Genomic DNA, 12808 nt, shown 5'->3' with positions numbered 1-12808 from the left:
AGTGGTGGGAGGTAGTACACAGAAAAAACAATAACACAATGGCTCTTACAGCTTTATTATACATTTTCATTGACAAGCACCTCTGATTGCACTCTGATGGATCAAAGTGAAATTACTCATACAATCATTTTACTTTAATTGGTATTTGTCACCATAAGAGGTCAATTCATGCCCCCAGTTTACATGCCTTACCACATATTACATACAATTGTGTAATACTGCGTGGGTCACTTGCATTACAAGACAATCTAGTGTATGGTATGGACTAGAAGGAATGAGATAAAAGGAGACTAAATACAAATTACATTATTTATGTTATTTATTGTGGGTTTTACCTGAGCAGCAGTATTAGCACAATGATTCAATAGCAGGTCCAAACATTGAAATAGAACAATAGATACAGCATATATGTAATCAGTAGTCTGATACAAGTTTCACTTTTCAATCCAATTTAGCCCAGTTTTAATCTAGACATGTGTTATGATTACTGAGAGACTGGAACATCAGAAATCACCACCTGAATCAACAAAGCATAGCTAACAAAATAATAATGCAAAAACTCAAATGCATAGTGATTGTGATACAGCCTATCATGCTTTATTCAACTATGTAGAGGTAAGACCATTTAGAGCAGAGACTATATGCATTACATGTCTACAAATAAAAACCAAAAACCATAGTCCCACTTTATTTAATTACATCCTGTTCACAAACTGACTTTATTTCATGCTGACATAAAGCAAGATTTCCCTCAGCAGTTTGTAGGTCTACAGGCCGTTGACATAGTCTTCTCCCGAGTTAATGATCTTGTTCAGTGCGCTCAGTATCAGTGTATCAACCTCATCATTTGTATCGATCTCTGGGTGGTAGTTTTTCACAGGAAAGATGCAGTTCAGTGGAATGCCCAGCTCAGCACTCAAGTTGTCCACCTAATTTGGAAAAATTGCACATTTAAGGAATGCTGCTCAAAAAAGACTTGTGTTTAAAGTTTAAAATGTTAAGCAAAATTGTGTTCCAATTAGAATAAGAACTCTACAAACTCATAAAATAGAAACTTACCACTTGCTTCAGTTTCTTGCTCTTATACACGTTCTTTATATCGGCCTTGACCTCTGGACAAGCTTCATCAATTTTGGTGAGAATAGCCACTTGGGGAATCTCTGCCGATACAAAGATCCAATTCAATCAGATTAATGTTTGTCAGGTTATTTGATTTAATTCATGAACCCCAAAAACTAAACCTTACCCAAGTCTCTAGCTGCAAGTCTGACTTCTCTTATCTGTTTCATATATTCATCATCCAGTATATTTTCTGTGTTGGCATCGATGACACAAACCACAACATGAACTTGGTCATTCAGAGTGGGGTACTTGTTGTAGTTCTGATTATCCTCTGATATTTGAGAGCACGGATTGATCTAGAAAATAATGTAAAATTGAATCAAAGAATAACTTGTGCAAATAGTTCCTTAAATGTATCTTCACGTAAATACAATTATTTATGCAAAACAAATCACAAAGATGGATTGTTTTACTGAAATATATCCAACAAAGCTTAAAATTAATTCAGTAATTAATTGGACTGTACTTTGTAACGATCTTGTATGTGCCCCTTCATGGCCAATTTGATGTCTTCCACACAAACTCCTTTATTAGTTTCCTTCTCAAGACCCATCAAGTCAGTGAAGACAAAAGGGTAAAATGTCCCTGGTCCTCCTTTATTGAATTCGTAAGTTTTGTGCTGTAAAACAGAAAAGCGCAGATATGATGACATTATTGCTTCATATTGAAATATGTCTATGAGGCTACTTGCTCAGCTGCTGTCTGAGCTGTGTACTGCAATTATCTTTGCAAGTGCACACAAAAATAAATAAATCGGTGAAAGAGTTGTTACGTGTCATGAAGTTTTACAGTTCATAACATACGACCTTAGTTAAACCACACTGAAAAGGGATTCATACTTTTCTGGTGAAGCTCTCTCCAGCGATTGTATTATCCGCCAAAGCTCGACCAGTAACTCTGCCTTGTAACGCACTGTCGACAGAGTTGAGGAAGCTGGACTTGCCAGCACCAGTAAGTCCATGAAGCAGAACTCTGAGCTGTTTGACTTCTTCGTTATAAGGCTGATAATCCTTCACAAACTGCAGGTCTTTGTTTTTATGGCTGTTCAATAAAGAAAAGGTAAGATTATATTTCAGATCACAATGCACTTCAACATCATTATCAGTTTTCCATATGTTGCACATATTTTGTGGTTGCTGCACGGTCGTCACGGACACCAAACTAAACCACCATGAAACTGAAACAAACTAAAATGACAGTAATAGAGGCAGTCTCAACAAAGGAGTGCTGCAGTTGCGCAGTTTTGGTTTTAACAATAGTTAGTTGAAGAAAAGTCATTAAACACCAGAGGGAACATAAATTAAACAAACCACTCACCCCCATACAGGCCTCCATTCTGCCATCAAAGCTGCAGAGTGCACACATTGATGTAATATATCCGTCAAATAAATTATTTCAACACAAATGAAGAATCTTTTATTTTTTATCTTTATAAATTTCTCAAATGTATTTTTGCAAGTTTGACTGTGTGCAGGGTTTTATTCACAACTTTTGATCTACTTATCCCTCTCCTTCACACTCGTGAAATAAATGTGTGATGTAATCTTCTGAGTCTAAACAATGTTCTGAAATATTTTGAGTTTCTTACGCTCAGGAGGCTCAGGAGCCATTTTTGACGGTCCTCCACCCATGGCTACAAAAAGATATAAGGCAACATGTAAACAAGAAACATTATTAAACAATATTTATTACCAAAAACAAACCAAATATCAACAGAATATTTGAGGCTTTATATTTCAGAATATTCATTTGGAAGTTTATCACCGGTAACACTGACTCAGGTGCTAAATGAGCGAAGTATTTATTATTTTTGAATATGTGTAATTACATTTATACAATTTAATTCACAGAAAACACAAAAGTTAGAGTATAGAGAAAGTGAAAGTACAAAGACAAACTGTCAAGAAAATATTATTTTTTTACCTTCCACTGGATCCAAAGAAGTATCTGGACAGAAAGAAAAATTAAATTGTACCTCTGCATGAATTTAATGATACAGTTCATACAGTAAGTCATGCCACTATAAGAGCATTGGGATAAACATCCATCACGGTCTTGTAGTTTAAGATGACGTTTATCAAAATTAATATTAAAAAATAAATCTTACATCCGCTGTTATGCCCGTGAGAAGAAGTACTGCAGTCAACCCACCGTCTACCTTGAAAAACACTGTCAAGCCAACACCCACGATGTTTCGCAATACGTGTTATACACGAGGCGTTACTGCAAGAGCGTGCACTGACTTCAAAACCAACTCAGAGTGTCACTCAGATAATATCAGGATATCCTGATGTCCTGGTATTATTGAAATTGAAGCCCTTTAAAATCTGATATATGAGCTATCTTTCCTGTAAACTCTGATTAGGACTAAAAGGAAATTGCCTATTGTCACAAACTTCACTTCAGATTAATAGCAAAATACCTTAAAGTGTCACTATTACAGTGTCAGAACATTCTAGTGTGGCCAATTGTCACTAACTAAGTTCACTTCAGAACAGTAGCAGACCACTTCAGAGGGTCACTGAGAATATCAGGACATTTTGGTATCGAATTTCAAAAAGGAAAGCCCTTTAAAATCTCTTATATGAGCTATCTTACCTCTAAATTGTTGATCAGGAACAAAGGAAGGAAGCAGAGAAACACATGCTGTAACAGGCTTCCCTCCCACAATCAGCATAGTTTCATTTTCACTTCTCTGACTTTGTGGCAGGAAGGACAGCAGTGCTCTACATCTTCACAGAATACATTGCATTATTATAACCGTTCTAGACTAGACACACTGTACAAGACGGGCAGTGATGGTCACACGATTTTACCAGAACATCAGTGTATGAGAGCAACAAAATGAGGATCAACAAATAATGTAAAACAACTACATGTGCAGTAGTTGTTGAACCACTTCATTCCATTGAAATGGAATACGGTAACTTAAGGGACTTTAGTGTTTGGCAGATGAAGCAGTTATCGGGGTTTTATCAGCTTTTACTTGGAGACTAGACTTTTCTACAGATAGCCTGCATTGCAAACTGGGCATTCAACAAAAAGTCAGGATATCGGGTTTATAAGCTCGAGTTGCAGGACAATATATTACTAATAAAAGAGAACATAATCCTTCAGCTTTTCTAAAACTATTTGGAGATAAAAAGGTGAAAAGAAATTAGTCACTTAGTGGAATCTTTAAGTTTCTGAATTTGAGGTGGTGTACTGTCATTTTAAATTCAGATTGGTTTTAAGAAATGTAGTCTTTATTAACAAGTTTGACTAAGTATTCACACAATTGGAATTAAAATGTTCTCTGAAGTACAGTTTGCAGGCAGTAAATGTTATTGTTAATGAGTTATCAATCACTTAATTTATTATTCATGCATTTGTTATTAATTATTTATTTGTTTGTTTCTTCGTTGAATTATTCATTAATTGTTTTATTATTCACAGACTGACTGTATAAATGTGAAATGGCCTCGTTTACCCAAACAATGCTCTTATTTTGAAGTCACCTGTTACATGCTCTTGCTGTAATGCCTATATTTGGATACTGCAAAACACATGTGGCCGGTTTGACCTCATTGTTGAAGTGGAGGCTGGCTTTAAAGAACTGGTGATGGTTAACCGTAATTAATCTGCAGTTGAGAAATTAAGCTTTTTTACAACTAAACAATGAAACCGCGCCAAACCCCCATCAGGCGTTAACAATCTCACCTGAGTGTGAGATTTGGTTTAAAGCACAACAATGATGGACTTAAGGAAACCTTTACTATCCAAAGAGCCATTTTGCCCTATTTTCCACCAAATAAAATGTGTCTGGAGCCGCAAAAGCTATTTGATATCACAGCTTATAAAGTTTTGTATATAGTTATATTATTTATACAAAAACTATAGTTTGTTGTATTAATAAAATTATAGAACAAGAATAAAGACAATTCTTGACATTTTATTGCTATTTTACCTGTTAGAACAATATCAAGCTCTTATGAAGAGGAGAGTTTGCTGCAGCAGTTGAGAAATCGCTCTTTGTCGCTCATCTCCAGCGTGATACTTTTCAGCAAATGCTGTGTGCTCGTTCTGGAAGTGACTTTCAACATTACATTTTTTGCACATATCAAGCATACAGGTAAGTCAGCATCGTTGGCAGTGAAAGCAAATGAAGACGTCCACGCAGAATTAAACTCTCTATTTTCCTCCGTGACTTTTCTTTTTTTGGATTTATCCATTGATAGTTTACCGAGGCCGGGGGTCTGCAAATCATGATTAGCCACCTGCAGGGAAAGGCGCTTGACATGTGTAATAGGATGTGACGCACATTTTAGTTGACAAAATATTAAAATATTTTTATTACTGACCTTGTTGCCTTTACTAGCAGCTGTTATTCACTTATAGTCTGCATTATTACGGAGGAAGCAGCTGTTATTGGAGCGATCAGTGAGCAGCGTGTCCAGCGGTGTTATCAGACCTACAGAGCGGCCGTCTGAAGTCACGTTAGCGGCTTTGAGCAACCAATCTACTTCCTGGTTACACCGGCACCCACCGGCATGCCTAGTGTACGTGAATAGTCACGTGATATTTGATTGCAGGAGTTTAAGTCTGGACAGAGATCATTTCGAAAACAATGCTGAAACGCCGTGTGGACGGAGATCGTTTAAAATGAAGACGTATTAGTGTGGATGTAGACTCAGGGAGCCGCAACAGAGGGGCTGAAGAGCCGCATGCGGCTCCGGAGGTTGCCGACCCCTGACTTAAGGGAACCCCATGAAGTCGACGTCACCAAGGTGATCAATATCAGGGCACACCTTCTCACTGAGCCTTTCCATTGCTGCAGGAGGTAACAACACTGAAAAAAAAAATAAGTGACATTTACTTGAAAAAAGCTAGGTAACAATTTGCACTCAGAAATTCCGAGTAATTTTCACTCAGGAATTCTCAAGTTAAATTTACTTACTAGTAAGAATTGTTTTTTATCCAGAATTTGCAAGTAACTTTTACTTGCAAATGTCTCCCTTAGACATAAAATGTACTTAGCCTTTTATAGTAATCTTTACTCAGGCTACCTTTGCATCTAATTACAAAACCCCAGTAAAACTCAATTAGGTGTTTCATGTATATTTAACTAGCTTTTCTTTACTTTTTTAATTGAGAAATATTAAGTAATATTTACACAATATATATTTTATCTACTACTACTCTACACAACTATTCGAATTTGAATGTTGCATTTTTTAAACTGGGCTAGTTATTTAATAAAATTGTCTTAACATAAGGCTTCTACAAAACATGAAACATCTTTTAAACTGCAGCAGCTTTACTTGTTAACTGGTGAAAGAGGTCACTGCTGACAGACACACAAATACCAACATATATAATCTGGTTGGCATTGCCAGACAAAACATTTCTAAATCAGTGCTGCCACTAAGAAATTTAAGAACACAAACGTTTAGTCATTTAACAAACTTTTAATTTGAAACGATGGGTATTGCTTGACAACACTTGGATACACATAGATATAGCCCATGAGCAGAAGGCAAGCCTTTGCCACACTTTGACAGTCATCAAGAACCTCTTTTCCCTCTGACGACGAACACATTGTCAGGAGTGAAGCCTTTCTGTGTTGCATTTCCATGGATGACAAGGATCTTCATGACATGTTGAGCATAGTCCTCTTCAATGACATCTTTGAAATTCAAATTTACTAATGTTCACTTTTACATCTTCGAGTCTGATGTGTTCTCAAAAAAGGACAATAGTGGGGGAAACAAACAAAAATATTGAAAGTGTTCAACTGCGTCATTCTCAGTGTATATGAGCCCAACACACTTTTATATAATATCAATATATGATATCCAAACTTTACCAGGCTGGGTGATTCCAGCATGGGTCTTTGTTCCTGCAACTCCGCCCTTTGTCCCAAGTATCTCCAGAAAGTTGGTAGTGCAATTCTCCAATTTCGACAAAAAGGTTCGCTCCAGATGAACTGTGGTTATTCTTCTGAACTCCTCATTGATCTGAAACAAAAGACAATAAAAAACAACATGATCAAGATGAGGTACCTAAAACAATTAATGCAGTAGTCCTCCCAGTATAATGTACTATTGAGCAGCAACAAACTACGACTTCAAATGTATATGTCAAGTTAATTAAACTATAACAGTACTAAGTTGATTTTACCTTGTGTCAACTGTTGATGTCAACTTGCTGAGAGTGAACGTCCTTTAATATTCTGTGAAATATATAAAGAAATTATGTTAAAACATGAACACACAACATTAAATCTGAATTTGGCTTAAATCTTCATATTGATAGCATGTTTTATCCCCACACAAAAAAACAGCACATAACCAAGTCACCATAACGTTAATACTGAGATACACAGCAGGCCTGGTCATGTTGATATGCAACACTAACTCAACACAGTACTGGCACCTTGTTTCATGCCCAAAGCCTTCATCATCAAGGACACCACATTGGATAGAGACATAAGAGACCAGTTTAAAACTGATGACAGAAATATAAGTTACTGTAAAAATATGTCAGAATATGATAGTGACAAAATAATGTTAAGTGTATTAGACTCGCTCTAAAGTCACTAATTCCACCACATATGGGATATTTTTTAGCACATTTCCCTCATTCGACCTCGGCTGCACTTGAGGATGTCCGAGAGAAAGCGCGCTGTGAGCGTGACTCAGCACAGCAAAGCACCTGTGTGGCAGAAGTGGGCTTCACTTAACCGAAGTAATTCAGCCCCCCTCCCCCCCTACGTCGACGGAGCGCAGCCGGTCGAGCACCGTGTCCCCAGGCCAACAACTTTTCAAGGGAGAACGCAGTAAAGTCGCGACCAAAACCACCAAAAACAGCCACAAAATGTAGCGCCGTGAGCCATGTCTGTAATGCTGCCCCAAGTTAGCTAGCATGATAGCCTAACTAGCTAGCACGCTAAACTGACCAGTTCGCTACTCTTCAGTGTTCACAACTCAAACACAGACTTGACCGAAGGCTCAACAGCAACGTAGAGCATTAATTAAACATATAACCTACCCCAAAGGCTCCCGTCCATGAAGTTCCTCTCCTCAGGTGAAACGCTGCCGTCCTTGTTCAGGTTCTGCTGTTCCGTCGTCTCGTTGACGAAAGGAGCGCGAAATCTCCTCTGACGTCACCCCGAGTACGCGCTATAGGTTGCCAGGTTTTACTCGTATTACCCAAGTACATTTTACTTTGTTGTGTCAGGTAGTGCATTCAATACAGTCGTTTAGTAGATATTACTTGGTGTGAATGAGTACAATTTACTTATAAAAATGAGGATACATAATTACAAACAAATACCAAGTAACAATTACAAGGCCAAAAACTCATTTTTTTCAGTGAACTTTGGTACCCGAAAACAACCTGGAACAGTTCTAACCTCGCTGGACGAGCAACATCTGTGTTCACACACTTGGATCCTGAAAGAGAGAAGGATAACTTCTATGACCCGAGCTCTCTTACATCACCTGCAGAAGGAAGATTCAACAGAATTCCCGTAGTCTTCACAGGAACAGATGATAACTGCTACGCCCTGCTTCATTCCTATTCAAGTCGACGGCCACTGTTTTTCCCGCTGCCATAAGAAGACCAGCGTGCCGCTTAACCCGCCGACAGAGCGCATTACGGTCCCCTGTCATTGGCTGGATACGACTCCGCCAAACAAAAGACAGAAGAACGCATGCCGATCGCTAAGCAGTGATCTCAAGTAAGAGGCTATTGTCTGGGCAGAGATAGATCATAGTGTGTTATTGAAACCATGTTTGTTTGTTTAAGTTTATCTTTACTGGTACGGTACCGTGTTATTGTGAATTTTACAGACCGCAGAGTCCCGTTTAGTGCTTTGAAAGATATTTGTTGCGCAAGCTGCTGTAATATTGTTGTTCCACACTGCTGAGCTTTGTTGTGTCTCATACACACGTAGTGTGTTAAGCGCGGCCTCCATTGTGTGTCTCATTCCCCCTTTAAATAAGCGCCGCCTCACCGCCGTTGTGAAGTCTTAATGTTGCACACTACAAACATATTTTTTGCTCATCCAGGTTTTTAACAGTTTTTTATTTTTCCAAAAGTATAAAGTAGTTTAAATATGTGGTTAACATTGCAAATTCAAACCAAACTACTTGGTTAGGTTCAGTAAAGAAATCACGGTTTGGGTTAAATTAAGTACGTTTGTTATGTAACTTAATGACGTTAAGTTATCCACTTACTTTCACTTTCAGGATGAAGCCCATCATGTGACTTAATCAAAAAAAATGTTTATGAACAATTTGGTTATTAACCAACCTGCCAACACCAAGAAAATCCCCTAACAGCAAAGTCCGCAATCTGAGCTCAAACACACAGAGTGATGCACCATGGAAAGTACCAATGAAGGAAGTAGGTGCATTTACTTATGTAGAGTACACTTTTGTTGTAACTGTTCTTAAGTATTTACATTTATTGTTACTTTATACTATAAAGTAGGTTACAGTATAATGTAACCAGCCAGTTTACACTTACATTTGACAGTAGAAGGATATTATGCTTTGTTAGCACAGCCATGCAGTGGTTGGCACTGTTGAGAGATAGAAACTAGACAAGTTTCTACTCAAAAAGTTGTTTTTACCCAAAGAGGGCGAGGCCACCACAGACGGCCGGTCATCAGGCCGGCAGTGTGCTCTGTGTTGGTGATCACTGACTGCTGGCAGTGGGGGCACACAGTTTGTCCTGGGACTTCATGTAGTGCCGGTGTTACTACCAAGTGAGTCACTGAGGATGAGAAATACAGCACATAAAATTCAGGTTTTATCTCCATATTCTTTAGTCTCCATATTCACTTGTACAAGCTAACTGGAAGTTAGTAGTTCCTCTTTTTTTAGGTAAGAACTAATGATTTTATTTCTTAATGCATTATGTAATAATAACCGTTGTGGCCAGCAAGTCAGACATTTCTGTTGTTGTTTTAGACTTTTCAGTCTTAGATGTCATTACCAGATTTGAGGATGAAATGTACTGACTGCACTGACACAGCAAGACCAGCAGAGGCTGCCAATAGCACAGCAACTGTAACGTGATAATGACTTTGTTTTATTTCTGTCTTTCCAATTTCCCTTTCCTGTAATTTAAGTCATTGATGGAAAGACATTAATATAAAAAATACTTTAAAATGTAATGTATATCAATGTAGATGTGAGAATTGCAACACATCCTTCATGTGAGAAGCCTAAACTTCATATGAGCTGCTCCTTACTCGTCTTCTACAAGCAACACTCAAAATGTGAACGTGCATCAAAAGAAGAAGCAGTGAACAATATCTGTTTATTATGCACGGAGGCTATAAATGGGCTTTTCTTTAGATCACTTTGACTGTGACTTTGTTGTCTGTTATTTATCTAGCACATTGCACTGCACCTTTACCGCTTCTTTTTGCACTTCTGGTTAGATATTGAAACTGCATTTCGTTGTCCTTGTACTCTGTGCAATGACAATAAAGTTGAATCTGAATCTGAATCTGTGTCCACTGACTTTGTGGCTCTGTGTTTTCTCGCTTCACAAACTGGAATGAAAATATCTGCTCTCAGATGTGTGTCCATCAATGTGTGTTCACTGTTGTGTTTCCTGTGTGTGCAGAGTGTGAACATGCATTCATCAACATCTTCTGAAAAATGGTGCATCTAGAACCATAATTTACTAAATGAACGTCATGCTGTATTGAAGAAGACTTGACATTAGTGATTGAGAGCATAAACTCATGTTTACAATGTTTACTGATGTAATAAATCAAGTGAGAAGTAGGGTCAGGTAGGTAGGGCCTTCTTTTTGCAATCAGAGAAGTCGCCCTTTTTTAAAGTTGAAGGCATTTCCACATTTGCTTCACTTTTCAGACCTGCAGTCTGATGGAGTTTGGAAATTACTCATACAATAATTTTACTTTAATTTGTCACCATAAGAGGTCAATTCATGCCCCCAGTTTACATGCTTTACCACATGCTCGAGTCCTCACTAAGACCAAGAAAGTGGATCACATCACTCCAGTTCTGAGGTCTTTGCACTGGCTTCCTATCCAACCAAGAATTGACTTTAAAATCCTGCTGTTGGTTTTTAAAGCACTGAATGGTTTAGGGCCAAAATGCATCTCTGATCTGCTGCTGCCTTATGAACCATCCCGACCCTTTAGGTCGTCTGGGACCGGTCTACTTTCTGTTCCCAGAGTCAGAACTAAACATGGAGAAGCAGCATTCAGTTGTTCTGCTCCACACATCTGGAACAAAGTCCCAGAAAGCTGCAGGTCTGCTGAGACCCTCAGCTCCTTTAAATCAAGATTGAAGACTTTTCTGTTTGCTGCTGCCTTTAATTGAACCAGATTCAAGGATATTAATCTGTCACGGGAGTTCACGGTTAGGACCCAATAGCAAGACCACAGGAGACAGGAGTTGATATAAACAGGTTTTATTTAGCCTGAATAAAGAGGACAGGAAGGTGTGGAGCCCGTGGTCCGACACCAGAGAGTAGGCAGATCGACGGTGTGAGTCGTGGCTCGACACCGGAGGGCAGGCAGAGCGGCGGTGTGTAGTCCGTTAACACAACGGAGGGCAGAGCGGCGGTGTGTAGTCCGTTAACACAACGGAGGGCAGAGCGGCGGTGTGTAGTCCGTTAACACAACGGAGGGCAGAGCAGCGGTGTGTAGTCCGTTAACACAACGGAGGGCAGAGCGGCGGTGTGTAGTCCGTTAACACAACGGAGGGCAGAGCGGCGGTGTGTAGTCCGTTAACACAACGGAGGGCAGAGCGGCGGTGTGTAGTCCGTTAACACAACGGAGGGCACGGGGGATTCCCGGACCGACGGACACCGGAGGCAGGCGCTTGAGGCAGAAGCTGCTACGGGGTTGAAGCGGGTGAAAGACGGTACGACCTGACAACCCCAGACTGCAGGACCAGAGTTTATATATTGCCAGGGGAATCGTTAGTGGGACCTGAGTCTGGTGTGTCAGCCTGCAGGAGGTGATTAGCTGAAGTAGCTGCAGCTGTGTGGCCATGGGAGGTGTCTGGTCTGACAGGGATCCTGACATAATCAATTTCCTGCATTTCTGCATTTTACTGTATTTTATTTCTCACACTGCTTTTTAGTGTTTTAATCAATGTTCTTAATTGTTTTTAAATCTCCTTTTCTTTTGCCTTATGTTTTGATGATTTTAATGGTTTTATGTGAAGCACTTTGAATTGCCTTTTTGTTGAAATGTGCTATACAAATAAACCTGCCTTAACTTACATACAATTGTGTAATACTGCGTGGGTCACTTGCATTACAAGACAATCTAGTGTATGGTATAGACTAGAAGGAATGAAATGAAAGGAGACTAAATACAAATTACATTATTTATGTTATTTATTGTGGGTTTTACCTGAGCAGCAGTATTAGCACAATGATTCAATAGCAGGTCCAAACATTGAAATAAAACAATAGATACAGCATATATGTAATCAGTAGTCTGATATAAATTTAACTTTTCAATCATATTTAGCCCAGTTTTAATCTAGAAATGTGTTATGATCTGATATTCACCAGTCTCATGATTACTGGAAGACTGGAACATGAGAAATCACCACCTGAATCAACAAAGCAACTAACAAAATAATAATGCAAAAACTCAAATGCATAGTGATAGTGATACAACCTATACTTTATTCAACTATGT

At 38.8% G+C, this 12808-nt stretch overlaps 1 protein-coding gene across 1 annotated transcript; it reads right to left on the bottom strand.

Moving 5' to 3' along the window:
• Positions 1-301: 301 nt before the first annotated feature.
• On the bottom strand, positions 302-3792 carry LOC142944951 (interferon-induced protein 44-like). The gene is made up of 9 exons (XM_076086190.1): positions 3721-3792; positions 3046-3069; positions 2711-2755; positions 2440-2470; positions 1962-2163; positions 1589-1741; positions 1247-1418; positions 1060-1160; positions 302-929 (listed from the first exon to the last, which is right to left on the bottom strand). The coding sequence occupies exons 3-9, from the start codon at positions 2751-2753 to the stop codon at positions 768-770; spliced, it is 864 nt and encodes a 287-aa protein (XP_075942305.1). The 5' UTR covers positions 2754-2755; positions 3046-3069; positions 3721-3792; the 3' UTR covers positions 302-767.
• Between the last annotated feature and the right edge of the window lie 9016 nt (positions 3793-12808).

This window comes from Anarhichas minor, unplaced genomic scaffold (genome assembly GCF_050575085.1).
Source record: "Anarhichas minor isolate MPS153535 unplaced genomic scaffold, ASM5057508v1 ptg000007l, whole genome shotgun sequence".
Taxonomy (NCBI): domain Eukaryota; kingdom Metazoa; phylum Chordata; class Actinopteri; order Perciformes; family Anarhichadidae; genus Anarhichas; species Anarhichas minor.
This window is presented reverse-complemented; position numbering and strand designations above follow the sequence as displayed.